Source organism: Zalophus californianus, chromosome 14, assembly GCF_009762305.2.
Source record: "Zalophus californianus isolate mZalCal1 chromosome 14, mZalCal1.pri.v2, whole genome shotgun sequence".
Lineage (NCBI taxonomy): Eukaryota > Metazoa > Chordata > Mammalia > Carnivora > Otariidae > Zalophus > Zalophus californianus.
In genome coordinates this window covers 57164734-57177868 of record NC_045608.1, presented here as the reverse complement: position 1 = coordinate 57177868, position 13135 = coordinate 57164734, and the positions used below count along the sequence as shown (strand labels likewise).

Here is a 13135-nt window from a genome sequence, read left to right as displayed (position 1 = left end):
ACAGAGGGGCGCGTGGGTGGCTCAATCGTTAAGCGTCTGCCTTCAGCTCGGGTAATGGTCCCAGGGTCCTGGGATGGAGCCCCGCATTGGGCTCCCTGCTTGGCGGGAAGCCTGCTTCTCCCTCTCTCACTCTCCCTGCTTGTGTTCCCTCTCTCCCTGTCTCTGTCAAATAAATAAATACAATCTTAAAAAAAAAGAAATCAATAACAGAAAGATATTTGGAAAACACTCAGTATCTGGAAACTAAATAATAACCTATAGGTAAAAGACAAAATCAAAGGTAAATAAAAATATTTTCAGTTAAGTGAAAATGAATAGAATGTATCAAAATTTACAGAATGCCTCAAAAATAATACTTAGAAATTTACAGCACTCAACACCTATTTTAGAAAGATCTGAAATCAATGGTCTTGGCTTTAACCTTATTAAACTAGAAACAGAAAAAGAAATGGAATCTAAGAAAAAAATAAATGGGTGCCTGGGTGGCTCAGTCAGTTAAGCGTCTGCCTTTAGCTTGGGTCATGATCCCAGGGTCCCTGGATCAAGTCCCATATAGGGCTCCTGCTCAGCAGGGAGTCTGCTTCTCCCTCTCCCTCTGCCCCTCCCCCTGCTCCTGCTCTCTCTCTCCGTTACATAAAATCTTTAAAAAAAAAAAAAAGCAAAAATTAATGAAATAGAAACAAGAACAGTAGCAGAGGAAAATCAACAAAATCAAAAAGTTGGTTATTTGAAAATATTTAAAAAAATTATTATTTTCCTGATTATGAGAATGCTTCCCTCGCCAAAACAAAAGATGCTGGGGCAGGGGGTGCGGTATGAGAAAGAAGACACAAATTGCTGACAGCAGGTTTAAGAAAGGTGACATCACCAGAGGTTCTACTGATATTAAAAGGATCATAAGAGGGGTGCCTGAGTGGCTCAGTTGGTTAAGTGTCTGCCTTCAGTTCAGGTCACTATCTCAGAGTCCTGGGATCAAGCCCCACGTCGGGCTCTCCAGGGAGCCTGCTTCTCCCTCTGCCTGCCCCTTTGCCTGTTTGTGTGCACTCTCTGTCAAATAAATAAAATCTTAAAATAAATAAAAATAAAAGGATCATATGAGAGTATTATAAATAATTTCATGTCAACAAATTTGACAACTCAGGTAAAAGGGACAAATTTTCTGAAAGATACAAACTACTAAGTTTCACTCAAGAAAAACTGAGTAACCTATACAATCCTGTATCTATTAAAGACATTATATTTGTAGTTAAAAACCCTCCCACAGGGGCGCCTGGGTGGCTCAGTCGTTAAGCGTCTGCCTTCGGCTCAGGTCGTAATCCCAGGGTCCTGGGATCGAGCCCCGCATCGGGCTCCCCGCTTGGCAGGAGGCCTGCTTCTCCCTCTCCCACTCCCCCTGCTTGTGTTCCTGCTCTATCTCTCTCTCTGTCAAATAAATAAATAAAATCTAGAAAAAAAAAACCCTCCCACAAAGAAAACTCTAGGATCAGTTGGCTTACTGGGGATTTCTCTCAAACATTTAAAAAAGAAATAATACAAATTCTACACAAACTCTTCCAGAAAATTGCAGAAGAGGAAAATATTTCTAAGAGGCTAGCATTACTCTGAAACCCAAACCAGATGAAGCTATTATAAGGAAAGAAAACTATACTACAATATCCATCATATACTAAAGTTTTGAACAAAATTTTAGAAAAATGAGTCCAGTAGTATATAAAATGATAGGTATCACAAATAGGTGGGGTTTGGTTCCAAGAATGCAAAGTTGGTTTATTATTTTAAAAGTCAGTATAATTCACCATATTAATAAACTAAAAAGGGAAAACCGTATGATCATGTCAGTAGATGAAGAAAAAAATATTTACAAAATCTATCATCCATTCCTGATAAAAACTGTCTGCAAACTAGAAATTGTAGGCAACCTGATAAAGAAGAATCACAAAAAATCTACAGCAAACATCACCAGTAATGGACAAGGAAGGAATATTCCTGAGGTGAGGAATAAAGCCAAGGATTTCTGCTATTACCACTTCTATCCAACATTAAGACATCCATATGGGAAAGGAAGAATAAAACTTTCTTCATTCATATGCAACATAAGCCTCTATCTGGAAAATGCTACAGTATCTATAATAAAGCTAACAAGAACTAATATAAGTTTAGGAAGCTCCCAGGATATAAGATCAATATACAAAAAGTAACTGTACTTCCATATGTAAGCAATGAACAGATACAAAATATACAAAATAAGGGTAAATTTGACAAAATTGTTTAAGACCTGACATTGAACACTACAAAAGATTCCTAATAATATTAAGATGTTAACACTGGGGGAAACTGAGTGAGAAATATTCTATGTACTATCTCTGCAACATTTTGTTAAATCTACCATCATTCTAAAATAAAATGTTTACTTAAAACAAAAAATCATTCCTAAGAAATTAAAGACCTAAATAAAGACATACTGCGTTTGTGTGTAAAAAGACCCAATATTGTTAAAATCCTCCCCAAATTGATCTATAGATTCAATGCAATGCCCATCAAAAAATTCTAGTAGGTATTTTTGTAGAAACTGTCAAACTGATTCTAAAATTTATATAAAAAAGTAAAGAACCTAGACTAGCCAAAATAACTTTGAAAAGTAAGAAGAGAGCTGGTTCCTGATTTCAAGACATATTACAGGGCGCCTGGGTGGCTCAGTTGGTTAAGCAACTGCCTTCGGCTCAGGTCATGATCCTGGAGGCCCGGGATCGAGTCCCACATCGGGCTCCCTGCTCAGCAGGGAGTCTGCTTCTCCCTCTGACCCTCTTCCCTCTCGTGCTCTCTATCTCTCATTCTCTCTCTCTCAAATAAATAAATAAAATCTTAAAAAAAAAAAAAGACATATTACAAAAAGCTATAGCTATTAGGAGAATGTGGTACTGGCATCAACATAAGAAAAAAGATGAAAGGAAGAAAATAAAAGTCGAGAAATAGACACACACATATATGGACAGCTGATTTCTGGCAAGGTACAAAAGGCAGTCGGTAAAGGGACAGTCTTTTCAACAAATAATGGAACTGGATACCACATGTAAGAAAACCAACTCTAACCTATATTCCAAATGCAAGAATTAATTAAAGATGTATCATAGGTCTAAACATAAACCTTAAAATCTATAAAACTCCTAGAAAAAAATGTAGCAGATCTGTGATCTTGAGTTAGGCAAAGATTTCTTAAATATTACACAAAAAGCACAACCCAATACAGAAAAAAATTGGTAAATTAGGCCTCACCAAAACATACAACTTCTGCTCTTTGAAAAACACTGTTAAGAAGATGAAGACAAGTCACTGGGAATAATTACTAAATAGCATTTATCTGATAGTTGTATCTAGTGTATATGAAGAACTTTTCCAAATTCAGTAGTAAGAAAACAATGCAATAAAGAAATGGGCGAAAGACTTGAAGATACTTCATCAAAGAGATACAGATGGAAAATTAACACATGAAAATATGCTCAACATCACTGGTCATTAGGAAAATGAAAATTACAATCACAATGAGATGTTACACACCAAAGACAATGGTTAAAAAGACTGACCATAACGTACAAAGTGTTGATGAGGGTGTGGAGTAATGGGAACTCCCACTGCTAGTGGGGCTATAAAATGGTATAACCACTTTGGAAAATAGCTTGGCAGTTTTGTAAAATTTTAAATATACATCTAGGGGCACCTGGGTGGCTCAGTCGGTTAAGCATCTGACTTTTTTTTTTTCAACTTTATCATGTTATGTTGGTCACCATACAATACCTCGTTAGTTTTTGATGTGGTGATCCATGATCCATTTTTTTCGTATAACACCCAGTGCTCCATGCAGTACATGCCCTCCTTAATACCCATCACCGGGCTAACCCATCCCCCCTCCCCTCTAAAACCCTGTTTGTTTCTCAGAGTTCATAGTCTCTCATGGTTCATCTCTCCCTCCAATTTCCCCCCCTTCATTTTTCCCTTCCTTCTCCTAATGTCCTCCATGCTATTCCTTATGTTTCAAAAATAAGTGAAACCATATAATTGACTTTCTCTGCTTGATTTATTTCACTTAACATAATCTCCTCCAGTCCCATCCATGTTGATGTAAAAGTTGGGTATTCATCCTTTCTGATGGCTGAGTAATATTCCACTGTATATATGGACCACATCTTCTTTATTCATTCATCTGTTGCAGGGCATCTCGGCTCTCTTCAGAGCAGACATTGCTGCTATGAACATCGGGGTGCATATGGCCCTTCTTTTCACTACATCTGTGTCTTTGGGGTAAATACCCAGGAGTGCAATTGCTGGGTCATAGGGCAGCTCTGTTTTTAATTTGAGGAACCTCCACACTGTTTTACAAAGTGGCTGTACAAACTTGCATTCCCACCAACAGTGTAAGAGGGTTCCTCTTTCTCCACAACGTCTCCAACATTTGTTGTTTCTTTCCCTGTCCATTTTTGCCATTCTAACCGGTGTAAGGTAGTATCTCAATGTGGTTTTGATCTGAATTTCCCTGATGGCTAATGATGATGAACATTTTTCATGTGTCTGTTAGCCATTTGTATGTCTTCTTCAGAGAAGGGTCTCTTCATGTCTTCTGCCCATTTTTTGACTTGATTATTTGTTTTCTGGATGTTGAGTTTGAGAAGTTCTTTATAGATCTTGGATACCAGCCCTTTATCTGTAGTGTCATTTGCAAATATCTTTTCCCATTCTCTGGGTTGCCTCTTTGTTTTGTTGACTGTTTCCTTTGCTGTGCAGAAACTTTTTATCTTGATGAAGTCCCAAAAGTTCATTTTTGCTTTTGTTTCACTAGCTTTTGGAGATGTTATCTTGAAAGAAGTAGCTATAGCTGATGTCAAAGAGCTTACTGCCTATGTTCTCCTCTAGGATTTTGATGGATTCCTGTCTGACACTGAGGTCTTTCAACCATTTTGAGTTTATTTTTGTGTATGGTGTTAGAGAATGGTTGAGTTTCATTCTTCTGCATATGGTTGTCCAATTTTCCCAGCACGATTTATTGAAGAGACTGTCTTTTTTCCATTGCAATTTTTTCCTGCTTTGTCGAAGATTATTTGACCATAGAGATGAGGGTCCATATGGGGGTTCTCTATTCTGTTCCATTGGTCTATATGTCTGTTTTTGTGCCAGTACCCTGCTGTCTTGGCAATCACAGCTTTGTAATATAGCTTGAAATCAGGCAACATGATGCTCCCAGCTTTTTCTTTTTCAACATTTCCTTGGCGATTCAGGGTCTTTTCTGATTCCATACAAATTTTAGGACTGTTTGCTCCAGCACTTTGAAAAATGTCATTGGAATTTTGATCGGGATGGTGTTGAAGGTATAGGTATAGGTCTGGGTAGCACAGACATTTTAAAAATGTTTATTCTTCCGATCCACGAGCATGGAATGCTGTTCCAACTTTTTGACTTCAACTTCTTTCATGAGTGTTCTGTAGTTCCTAGAGTATAGATCCTTTACCTCTTTGGTTAGGTTTATTCCGAGGTATCTTATGGTTTTTGGTGCTATTGTAAATGGAATCTTTTCTCTAATTTCTCTTTCTACAGTTGCATTGTTATTGTATAAGAAAGCAACTGATTTCTGTATATTGATTTTGTATCCTGCCACATTACTGAATTGCTGTATGAGTTCTAGTAATTTGGGGGTGGGGTCTTTTGGGTTTTCCATATAAAGTATCATATCATCTGCGAAAAGTTTGACTTCTTTGCCAATTTGAATACGTTTTATTTCTTTTTGTTGTCTGATTGCTCTTGCTAGGACTTCTAGTACTATGTTGAACAATAGTGGTGAGAGTGGGCATCCTTGACGTGTTCCTGATCTTAAGGGAAAGGCTTTCCCCGTTGAGGATGATATTCGCTGTGGGTTTTTCATAAATGGATTTTATGAACTTGAGGAATATTCCCTCTATCCCTATACTCTGAAGAGTTTTAATCAGGAAAGGATGCTGTATTTTGTCAAATGCTTTTTCTGCATTGAGAGGACCATATGGTTCTTCTCTCCTCTTATTAATGTGTTCTATCACATTGATTGATTTGCGAATGTTGAGCCATGCTTGCATCCTGGGGCTAAATCCCACTTGGTCATGGAAGATGATCCTTTTAATGTATTGTTGGATCCTATTAGACAGGATTTTGTTAAGGATTTTGGAATCCATATTCATCAGGGATCTCGGTCTGAAATTCTCCTTTTTGATGGGGTCTTTGCCTGGTATGGGGATTAAGGTAATGCTGGCCCATAGAGTGAGTTTGGAAGTTTTCCTTCTGTTTCTATTTTTTAAAACAGCTTCAGTAGAATAGATATTATTTTTTCTTTGAATGTTTGGTAGAATTCCCCAGGGAATCCGTCAAGCCCTGGACTCTTGTTTTTCGGGAGGTTTTTAATCACTGCTTCAATCTCGTTACTTGTTATTGGCCTATTCGGGTTGTCAATTTCTTCCTGTTTCAGTCTTGGCAGCTTACAGGTTTCCAGGAAGGCATCCATTTCATCCACATTGCTCAGTTTATTGGCATATAGTTGATAATAATTTCTAATAATTGTTTCTATTTCCTTGGTGTTAGTCATGATCTCTCCCCTTTCATTCATAATTTTCTTAATTTGGGTCCTTTCTCTTTTCTTTTGGATAAGTCTGGCCAGTGGTTTATCGATCTTATTAATTCTTTCAAAGAACCGGCTTTTAGTTTCGTTGATCTGATCTACTGTGTTTCTGGTTTCTAATTCATTGATCTATGCCCTAATCTTCATTATTTCTCTTCTAATGCATGGCTTGGGCATCGTTTATTGCTTTTTCTCTAGTTCTTTAAGGTGTAGAGTTAGTTGGTGAATTCAGGATTTTTCTGTTCTGAGTGAGGTTTGGATGGCTGTGTATTTCCCCCTCAGGACCGCCTTTGCAGTATCCCATAGGTTTTGGACCAATGTGTTTTCGTTCTCATTGGTTTCCATGAATTGTTTAAGTTCTTTGATTTCCTGGTTGACCCAAACATTCTTAAGCAGAGTGGTCTTTAGCTTCCAAGTGTTTGAATTTCTTCCAAATTTTTTCTTGTGATTGAGTTCCATCTTTAAAGCATTGTGGTCTGAGAATATGTAGGGAATAATCTCAATCTTTTGGTATCAGTTGAGACCTGATTTGTGACCCAGTATGTGGTCTATTCTGGAGAAAGTTCCATGTGTGCTCAAAAAGAATGAGTATTCTGTTGTTTTAGGGTAGAATGTTCTGTATGTATCTATAAGGTCCATCCGGTCCAGTGTGTCATTCAAAGCTCTTGTTTCTTTGTTGATCTTCTGCTTAGATGATCTGTCTATTGCTGAGAGTGGAGTATTGAGGTCTACAATTAACATATTGTTATCAATATGACTCTTTATTTTGGTTAACAGTTGGCTTATGTAGATGGCTGCTCCTGTGTTGGGGGGGTAGATATTTACAATTGTTACATCTTCTTGTTGGATAGACCCTTTAAGAATGATATAGTGTCCTTCTGTGTCTCTAACTACAGACTTTAGTTTAAAATCTAATTTGTCTGATATAAGAATTGCTACCCCAGCTTTCTTTTGAGGTCTGCTGGCATGGAAGATGGATCTCCATCCCTTCACTTTCAGTCTGGATGTATCTTTAAGTTCAAAATGAGTCTCTTGTAGACAGCATACAGATGGGTCCTGTCTTCTTATCCAATCTGCAACCCTGTGCCATTTTATGGGAGCATTTAGGCTGTTCATGTTGACAGTGATTATTGAAAAGATATGAATTGTCATCATGTTGCCTGTGAAGACATTGTTTTTATAGATTGTCCCTGTAAATTTCTGTTGTATATCACTCTTGGGGTCTTTCTCCTTTTATAGAACCTCCCTTAATATTTCTTGCAGGGCAGGCTTAGTGGTCACATATTCTTTCAGTTTCTGCCTGCCTTGGAAGCTCTGCATCTCTCCATCCATTCTAAATGACAGCCTTGCCAGATAAAGTGTTCTTGGCTGCATGTTCTTCTCGTTTAGTACCCTGAATATGTCTTGCCAGGCCTTTCTGGCTTCCCAGGTCTCTGTGGATAGGTCTGACATTATTCTGATGTTCCTCCCTCTGTACGTAAGGAATCTCTTCCCCCTAACTGCCCTTCAGATGGTTTCCTTGGTTCTAAGATTTGCAAGTTTTACTGTTACATGCCCGGGTGTTGGCCTGTTTTCCTTGATCTTGGGAGGGGTCCTCTCTGCCTCTAGGACACAAATGTTTGTTTCATTCCCCAGATTAGGGAAGTTGTCAGCTACGATTTGCTCAAATATATCTTCTAGTCCTCTCTCTCTCTCCACTCCCTCCGATATTCCAATAATTCTGACATTGGAACGCTTCATGGTGTCACGTCTCTGATTCTATTTTCATGGATTCTGAGTTGTTTTTCCCTGGTCTCCTCTTTTCCCTTTTTATCTATTAAACTGTCTTCCAGGTCACTAATTTGTTTTTCTGCCTCACTTACCCTAGCTGTTAAGATTATCTAGATTAGATTGGATCTCATTGATAGCATTTTTAAGTTCTGCCAATTCAGCTTTCATTTCTGCCCTCAGAGACTCTATATTGCCATTAATTGATTTCTCCATTCTAGCTGTTGTCTTCACAATTGCTAGCCTGAACTCCATCTCCGACATCTTGGTTATACCTGCATCCATTTGTAAATCTGCAGCATAAGTCATAATCTCGGAGTCTTTCCTATTTTAGGGGTTCCTCCTAATCATTCTGTTGAGGGGTGGTTGATGGAATGTATAGAGTCAATTATTGACCAGAACCCAAGCAAGATGCACCTGTTTTCTAGGGACCTTAGGGTTGCTGGCCTCTTGTTCTCCCACCCTGTCTTCTGGGGGAGGGGTCTGCCACGCTGTTACTCAGGCAACCCTGTTTGGGCAGAGTTACCCTGCCCCCTTGTGGCGGGGTATGGGCTCAGAAGGAACTGTTTTTTGGGGGCTTTTGTTCTCTGGCGGCTTTCCCTGGCGGCTTTCTGCGTCTGAGTCAGAGCAGAAGAGACCGTTTCCAACCCTCTGCCTCAGAGCAGAGAGATCGCTGTCTGTTCTTCAGTGAGCTCTCCAGGCCACACTATCTCTGTTTCTGTCTGTGCTGCTATAAACTGCAGCATCCTGGGTTGTGTGCCCCTCTGCAGTGCTCCCAGTCCTGCCTCCAGGTCAGGGCACATCTCTGCCCTTTGTGCTTCTAAAACCGCCAGCCACTCCCAGTTTGCACGCACGACACCGCCGCTCCAGCATGGGAGGCTGTCGCTCCCCAGCAGTGTAGGATCCCCACGGCCAGGCTCCCTCCCACTGCCATTTATCCTCCAATATCTGCCCACGGAATCATGGCTCCGCGCTTCGTACCTCGAAACCAACCGCCTGCGATATTGTTTGTAGATATCCAGATCTTCTTACATCTCAGGCTGATTTCACAGGTGCTCAGAGTGGTCTGGTAGATATCCAGCTCAATTCTGGGGACCAGTTGGAATAGGGTCCCCTACTCCTCTGCCATCTTTTCCCCCTTCCTCCAAGCATCTGACTCTTGATTTCAGCTCAGGTCATGCCCTCAGGGTCTTGGGATCAAGCCCCACACTGGGCTCAGTGTTCAGCGCAGAGTGCACTTGTCCCTCTCCCTCTCCTCCTCCCCCTGCTTGTGCTGGCTCCCCCCACCCTAAAATAAATAAACAAATTTTTTTAATAAGCAAACATACATCTAGCAATTGTATTCAGAGGTATTTATTCAACAGAAATGAAAATATATATCTGTATGTAGACTTGTATACAAATACTCACAACTGCTTTATAGGTTAAAGCCAAACACTGGAAACAACTCAAATGTCCATTAGCAACTGAATATATCAGGAGCTACCTGGGTAGCTCCGTGGGTTAAACATGTGCCTTCGGTTCATGTCATGATCTCAGGGTCTTGGGGACGAGCCCCACTTTGGACTCCCTACTCAGCGGGGAGTTTGCTTCTCCCTCTGGCCCTCCCCCAGCTTGTGTGCTCTCTCTCAAATAAGTAAAATCTTAAAAAAAAACATAAATGAACAGATCAACAAACTAATATATCTCCAAAAGGGAAAACTACTCAGCAATAAAAAAGAATAAACTGCTCATACATGCAACAACATGGGTGAATCCCAAATTCTTGTACTAAACGAAAGAAGCCAGACCACAAAAAATGAAAAAAAAGAGAGAGCATACTGTATGATTCCATCTATATAAATTTTAGAAGACGCAAAGTACCCTATCATGACAGAAAGCAGATTAGTGGTTTCCTAGGGATGGGACAGGACAGGGTAAGAAGGGACAGGAAAGACTTACCAAGCAGCAGAGGAAATTTCTGGAGTTGATGGCTATGTTCATTATCTTAATTGTAGTTGTGATTTCACAGGTATAAACAAACATATGTCAAAACTTATCAAACTATTCACCTTCAACATGCAACTTAGAGTACACTAACAACTTTAAATAAAGTTGTTAAAAACGTTAGTTTCGGGAGTGTGGGTGGCTCAGTCGGTTAAGGGTCTATCTTCAGCTCAGGTCATGATCCCAGGGTCCTAGGATCAAGCCCCACGTAGGGCTCCTGCTAGGCAGAGTCTGCTTTCTCCCTCTCCCTCTGCCACTCCCCTTGTTTGTTCTCGCTCTCTTTCTCTCAAATAAATAAATCTTAAAAATGTTAGTTTCAAAGGAAGACACATCCAATCATTTGCCTAACCAATCAAAACCAAATGTGTGGCTGGCATCCTCCATTCAAGAAACCCGGCTACCTTCAAGTAAACCTTCAGATTTAAACTTTCCAAGCCACACCTCTTTTCTACTGTTTATTAAAATATAAAATACACAGAAAAAGTATACAAGTTAACAATAAGAAAGTTGCACACACTTGCTACACGCCAAGCCCACTTGAAAAGGAAAAATAACCAATTATATGACTGACAGTTCCCAAGCTAAAAACAAATTAGCTGCTCAGGAGAAGCACGGCTATTCCTGCTACTAAGCTCCATTTTTTTCCACAGGCCCCTGTAACAAAAGGAAGTAGTCTCAGTAGTACCATCCTCACAGAGGGGACAACAAGCAAAAGACGTGAGGCAGGAGGGGCACAGCAATATTTCTTATGATGCCTCTCAATACAGGCAGTGGCAAGAAGCCACAGTAAAAGCAGAGACAGAGGGGCCCCAACCAGATAGGCAGCTCGAGTCATCAGCTTAAAACAACTAAATAAATTTTAGAAAATGTAGAGAAATATGTGGGTCTCAGACCTTTCAGACAATCCTCCAGATATATTCACTCCACAAAATATGGATAAACACTGAATTGTGAGTTTGAGATCATTCCCCCAGGCAAAAGCTTGAAGAGCACTATTCCGCATGCTAGTAAGCCAGCCTCCACCCTGCCTCACCCTGGCACGGGCTGAGGGACTCAATTCACTCTGGTTAGAACCACATCTGCTCCTGGACAAACTGTCAGATGGAATGGAGTGCGCTCTGGGTTTCAACTTCTCATTCCCCTTGTCTTCAGGACTCCCAATTATTTCAATTTATCGCATTTTGAGGTCATTTTAAAATACCTGATTAAATAAATCAACTCAAACCAAGTATTTAAGAACAAAAGGGTATGGCTGAAACATTTAAAATCCAACTGCCGGCCTTTTTTTTAATTTTATCTATTTTTAAGTAAGCTCTACACCCAACGTGGGGCTTGAACTCACAATCCTGAGATCAAGAGTCACATGCTCTACTGACTGAACCAGTCAGGTGCCCCTCAATTGCAGGCTTTTGAAGGGATAGAAGGGAAACGAGACTGAGAAAGTAAGATTCAGAAAAAAGCAGGCCCCAGTGGCCTTTCATGGAGTGTTCCGTCTCCATCACCACAACTTTTAAGAGTCTGACAACTCAAATAACATGTGAACAAATAGAATAAAAAAGTAAAATTCCCTACCTTACATGCTGAGGCAAGCAGGGCCTTTGAATTGCTACAAGCAACACAAAATATTTCATAACCATGTCCATATCTAAAATTTAAAAAGAAAAAAAATGCATGACCCCTATCTTAGTATATGCCCCTAATCTCAGGCTGCAGTTTTCAAAATGTGAAAAGAACATCAATCTCTCTAACATACAATTCTTTTAGGGACATTACATTTCTGTCTAGGCAAACATTTAGGGAAAAAACAGAGAGACTGGGGAAAATGCCAGCTTCCTAAAAGTGATACAACTTATTCAAACAATTAGATTAAAATATGAGTTTTCACCCCCAGCCACCCAGTACAACAAACAATAAATACAGAAAAGGTTTTGATGGAGAACTACAAAAGGGAAAAAAATAAAAACAACAGAATAATAAATCTTAGAAGTCCCTTTGAAAAAGTAAAAGAAATATAATGTTATGTCTCTCTACTTTAAATATGAAGACCAATAAACAAATCCAGTAAATAGAATACATACTAATATAAAAATCTATGTGAAGTTTTTCTTGCCCCTTAGGAAGGCCACTAAAGATTTTTAGATGGGAGGGGACAATGTAGGTAAAAGGAAAGCAAAGGAGAAAATCAAATTGTGGGGAGAAAAAAAAAAATCACAAGTTATGGCAGAATCAGATCAAAAAGCTTAACTTTAACTTACAGTTTTTGAACTTCAGGCCATAAAGTATTCTGCAGAAGATGATCCTCAGTGGGAGGTTCTACAATAAATGTATAGCATTGCAATTATTTTTTCTATTTTCATGCAAATAAGTGAATTCCATAGCACTTATTTAGGTCAAGGGTAACAGGTACCATACTATGTGTACTAATGACTCTGTTAAACCACCTTTTTACCATTTCTTACCTGTAAGGATGGAGGGGTGAAAGGCCACTGGTTGATACTCGAAACTACTAGTTAACAGTTCCTCTTCATCAGAAGGCTGAGAAGCTGTATCTCCTAGTTTAAAAGAAACACATCAATATCATCAATCAGTCCCCATATGTATATGTCCTATGCACATCCCAATATTAAGACCATCAGAAAGCAGTGGCACCTCAAACTACTGACTGTACTTCAAAGACGCATCAACATGATTCCAAAGCCAAGGCTATTTCCACTACTCCGGTATTTTCCAAATGTGCTCCTTGAAGCACCA

General features: G+C 39.5%; 1 protein-coding gene across 2 annotated transcripts in view; it reads right to left on the bottom strand.

Annotated features, from left to right (window-relative positions):
• ELP2 (elongator acetyltransferase complex subunit 2) overlaps positions 1 to 13135 on the bottom strand; it is a 54621-nt gene that overhangs the window by 17752 nt on the left and 23734 nt on the right. For both annotated transcript variants that reach the window (XM_027575428.2, XM_027575429.2), the window contains 3 exons: positions 12844 to 12936; positions 12640 to 12697; positions 11957 to 12029 (listed from right to left, as the gene is read on the bottom strand). In XM_027575428.2, the coding sequence (XP_027431229.1) occupies positions 11957 to 12029; positions 12640 to 12697; positions 12844 to 12936 (224 nt within the window). The remainder of the gene's footprint in view (positions 1 to 11956; positions 12030 to 12639; positions 12698 to 12843; positions 12937 to 13135) is intronic.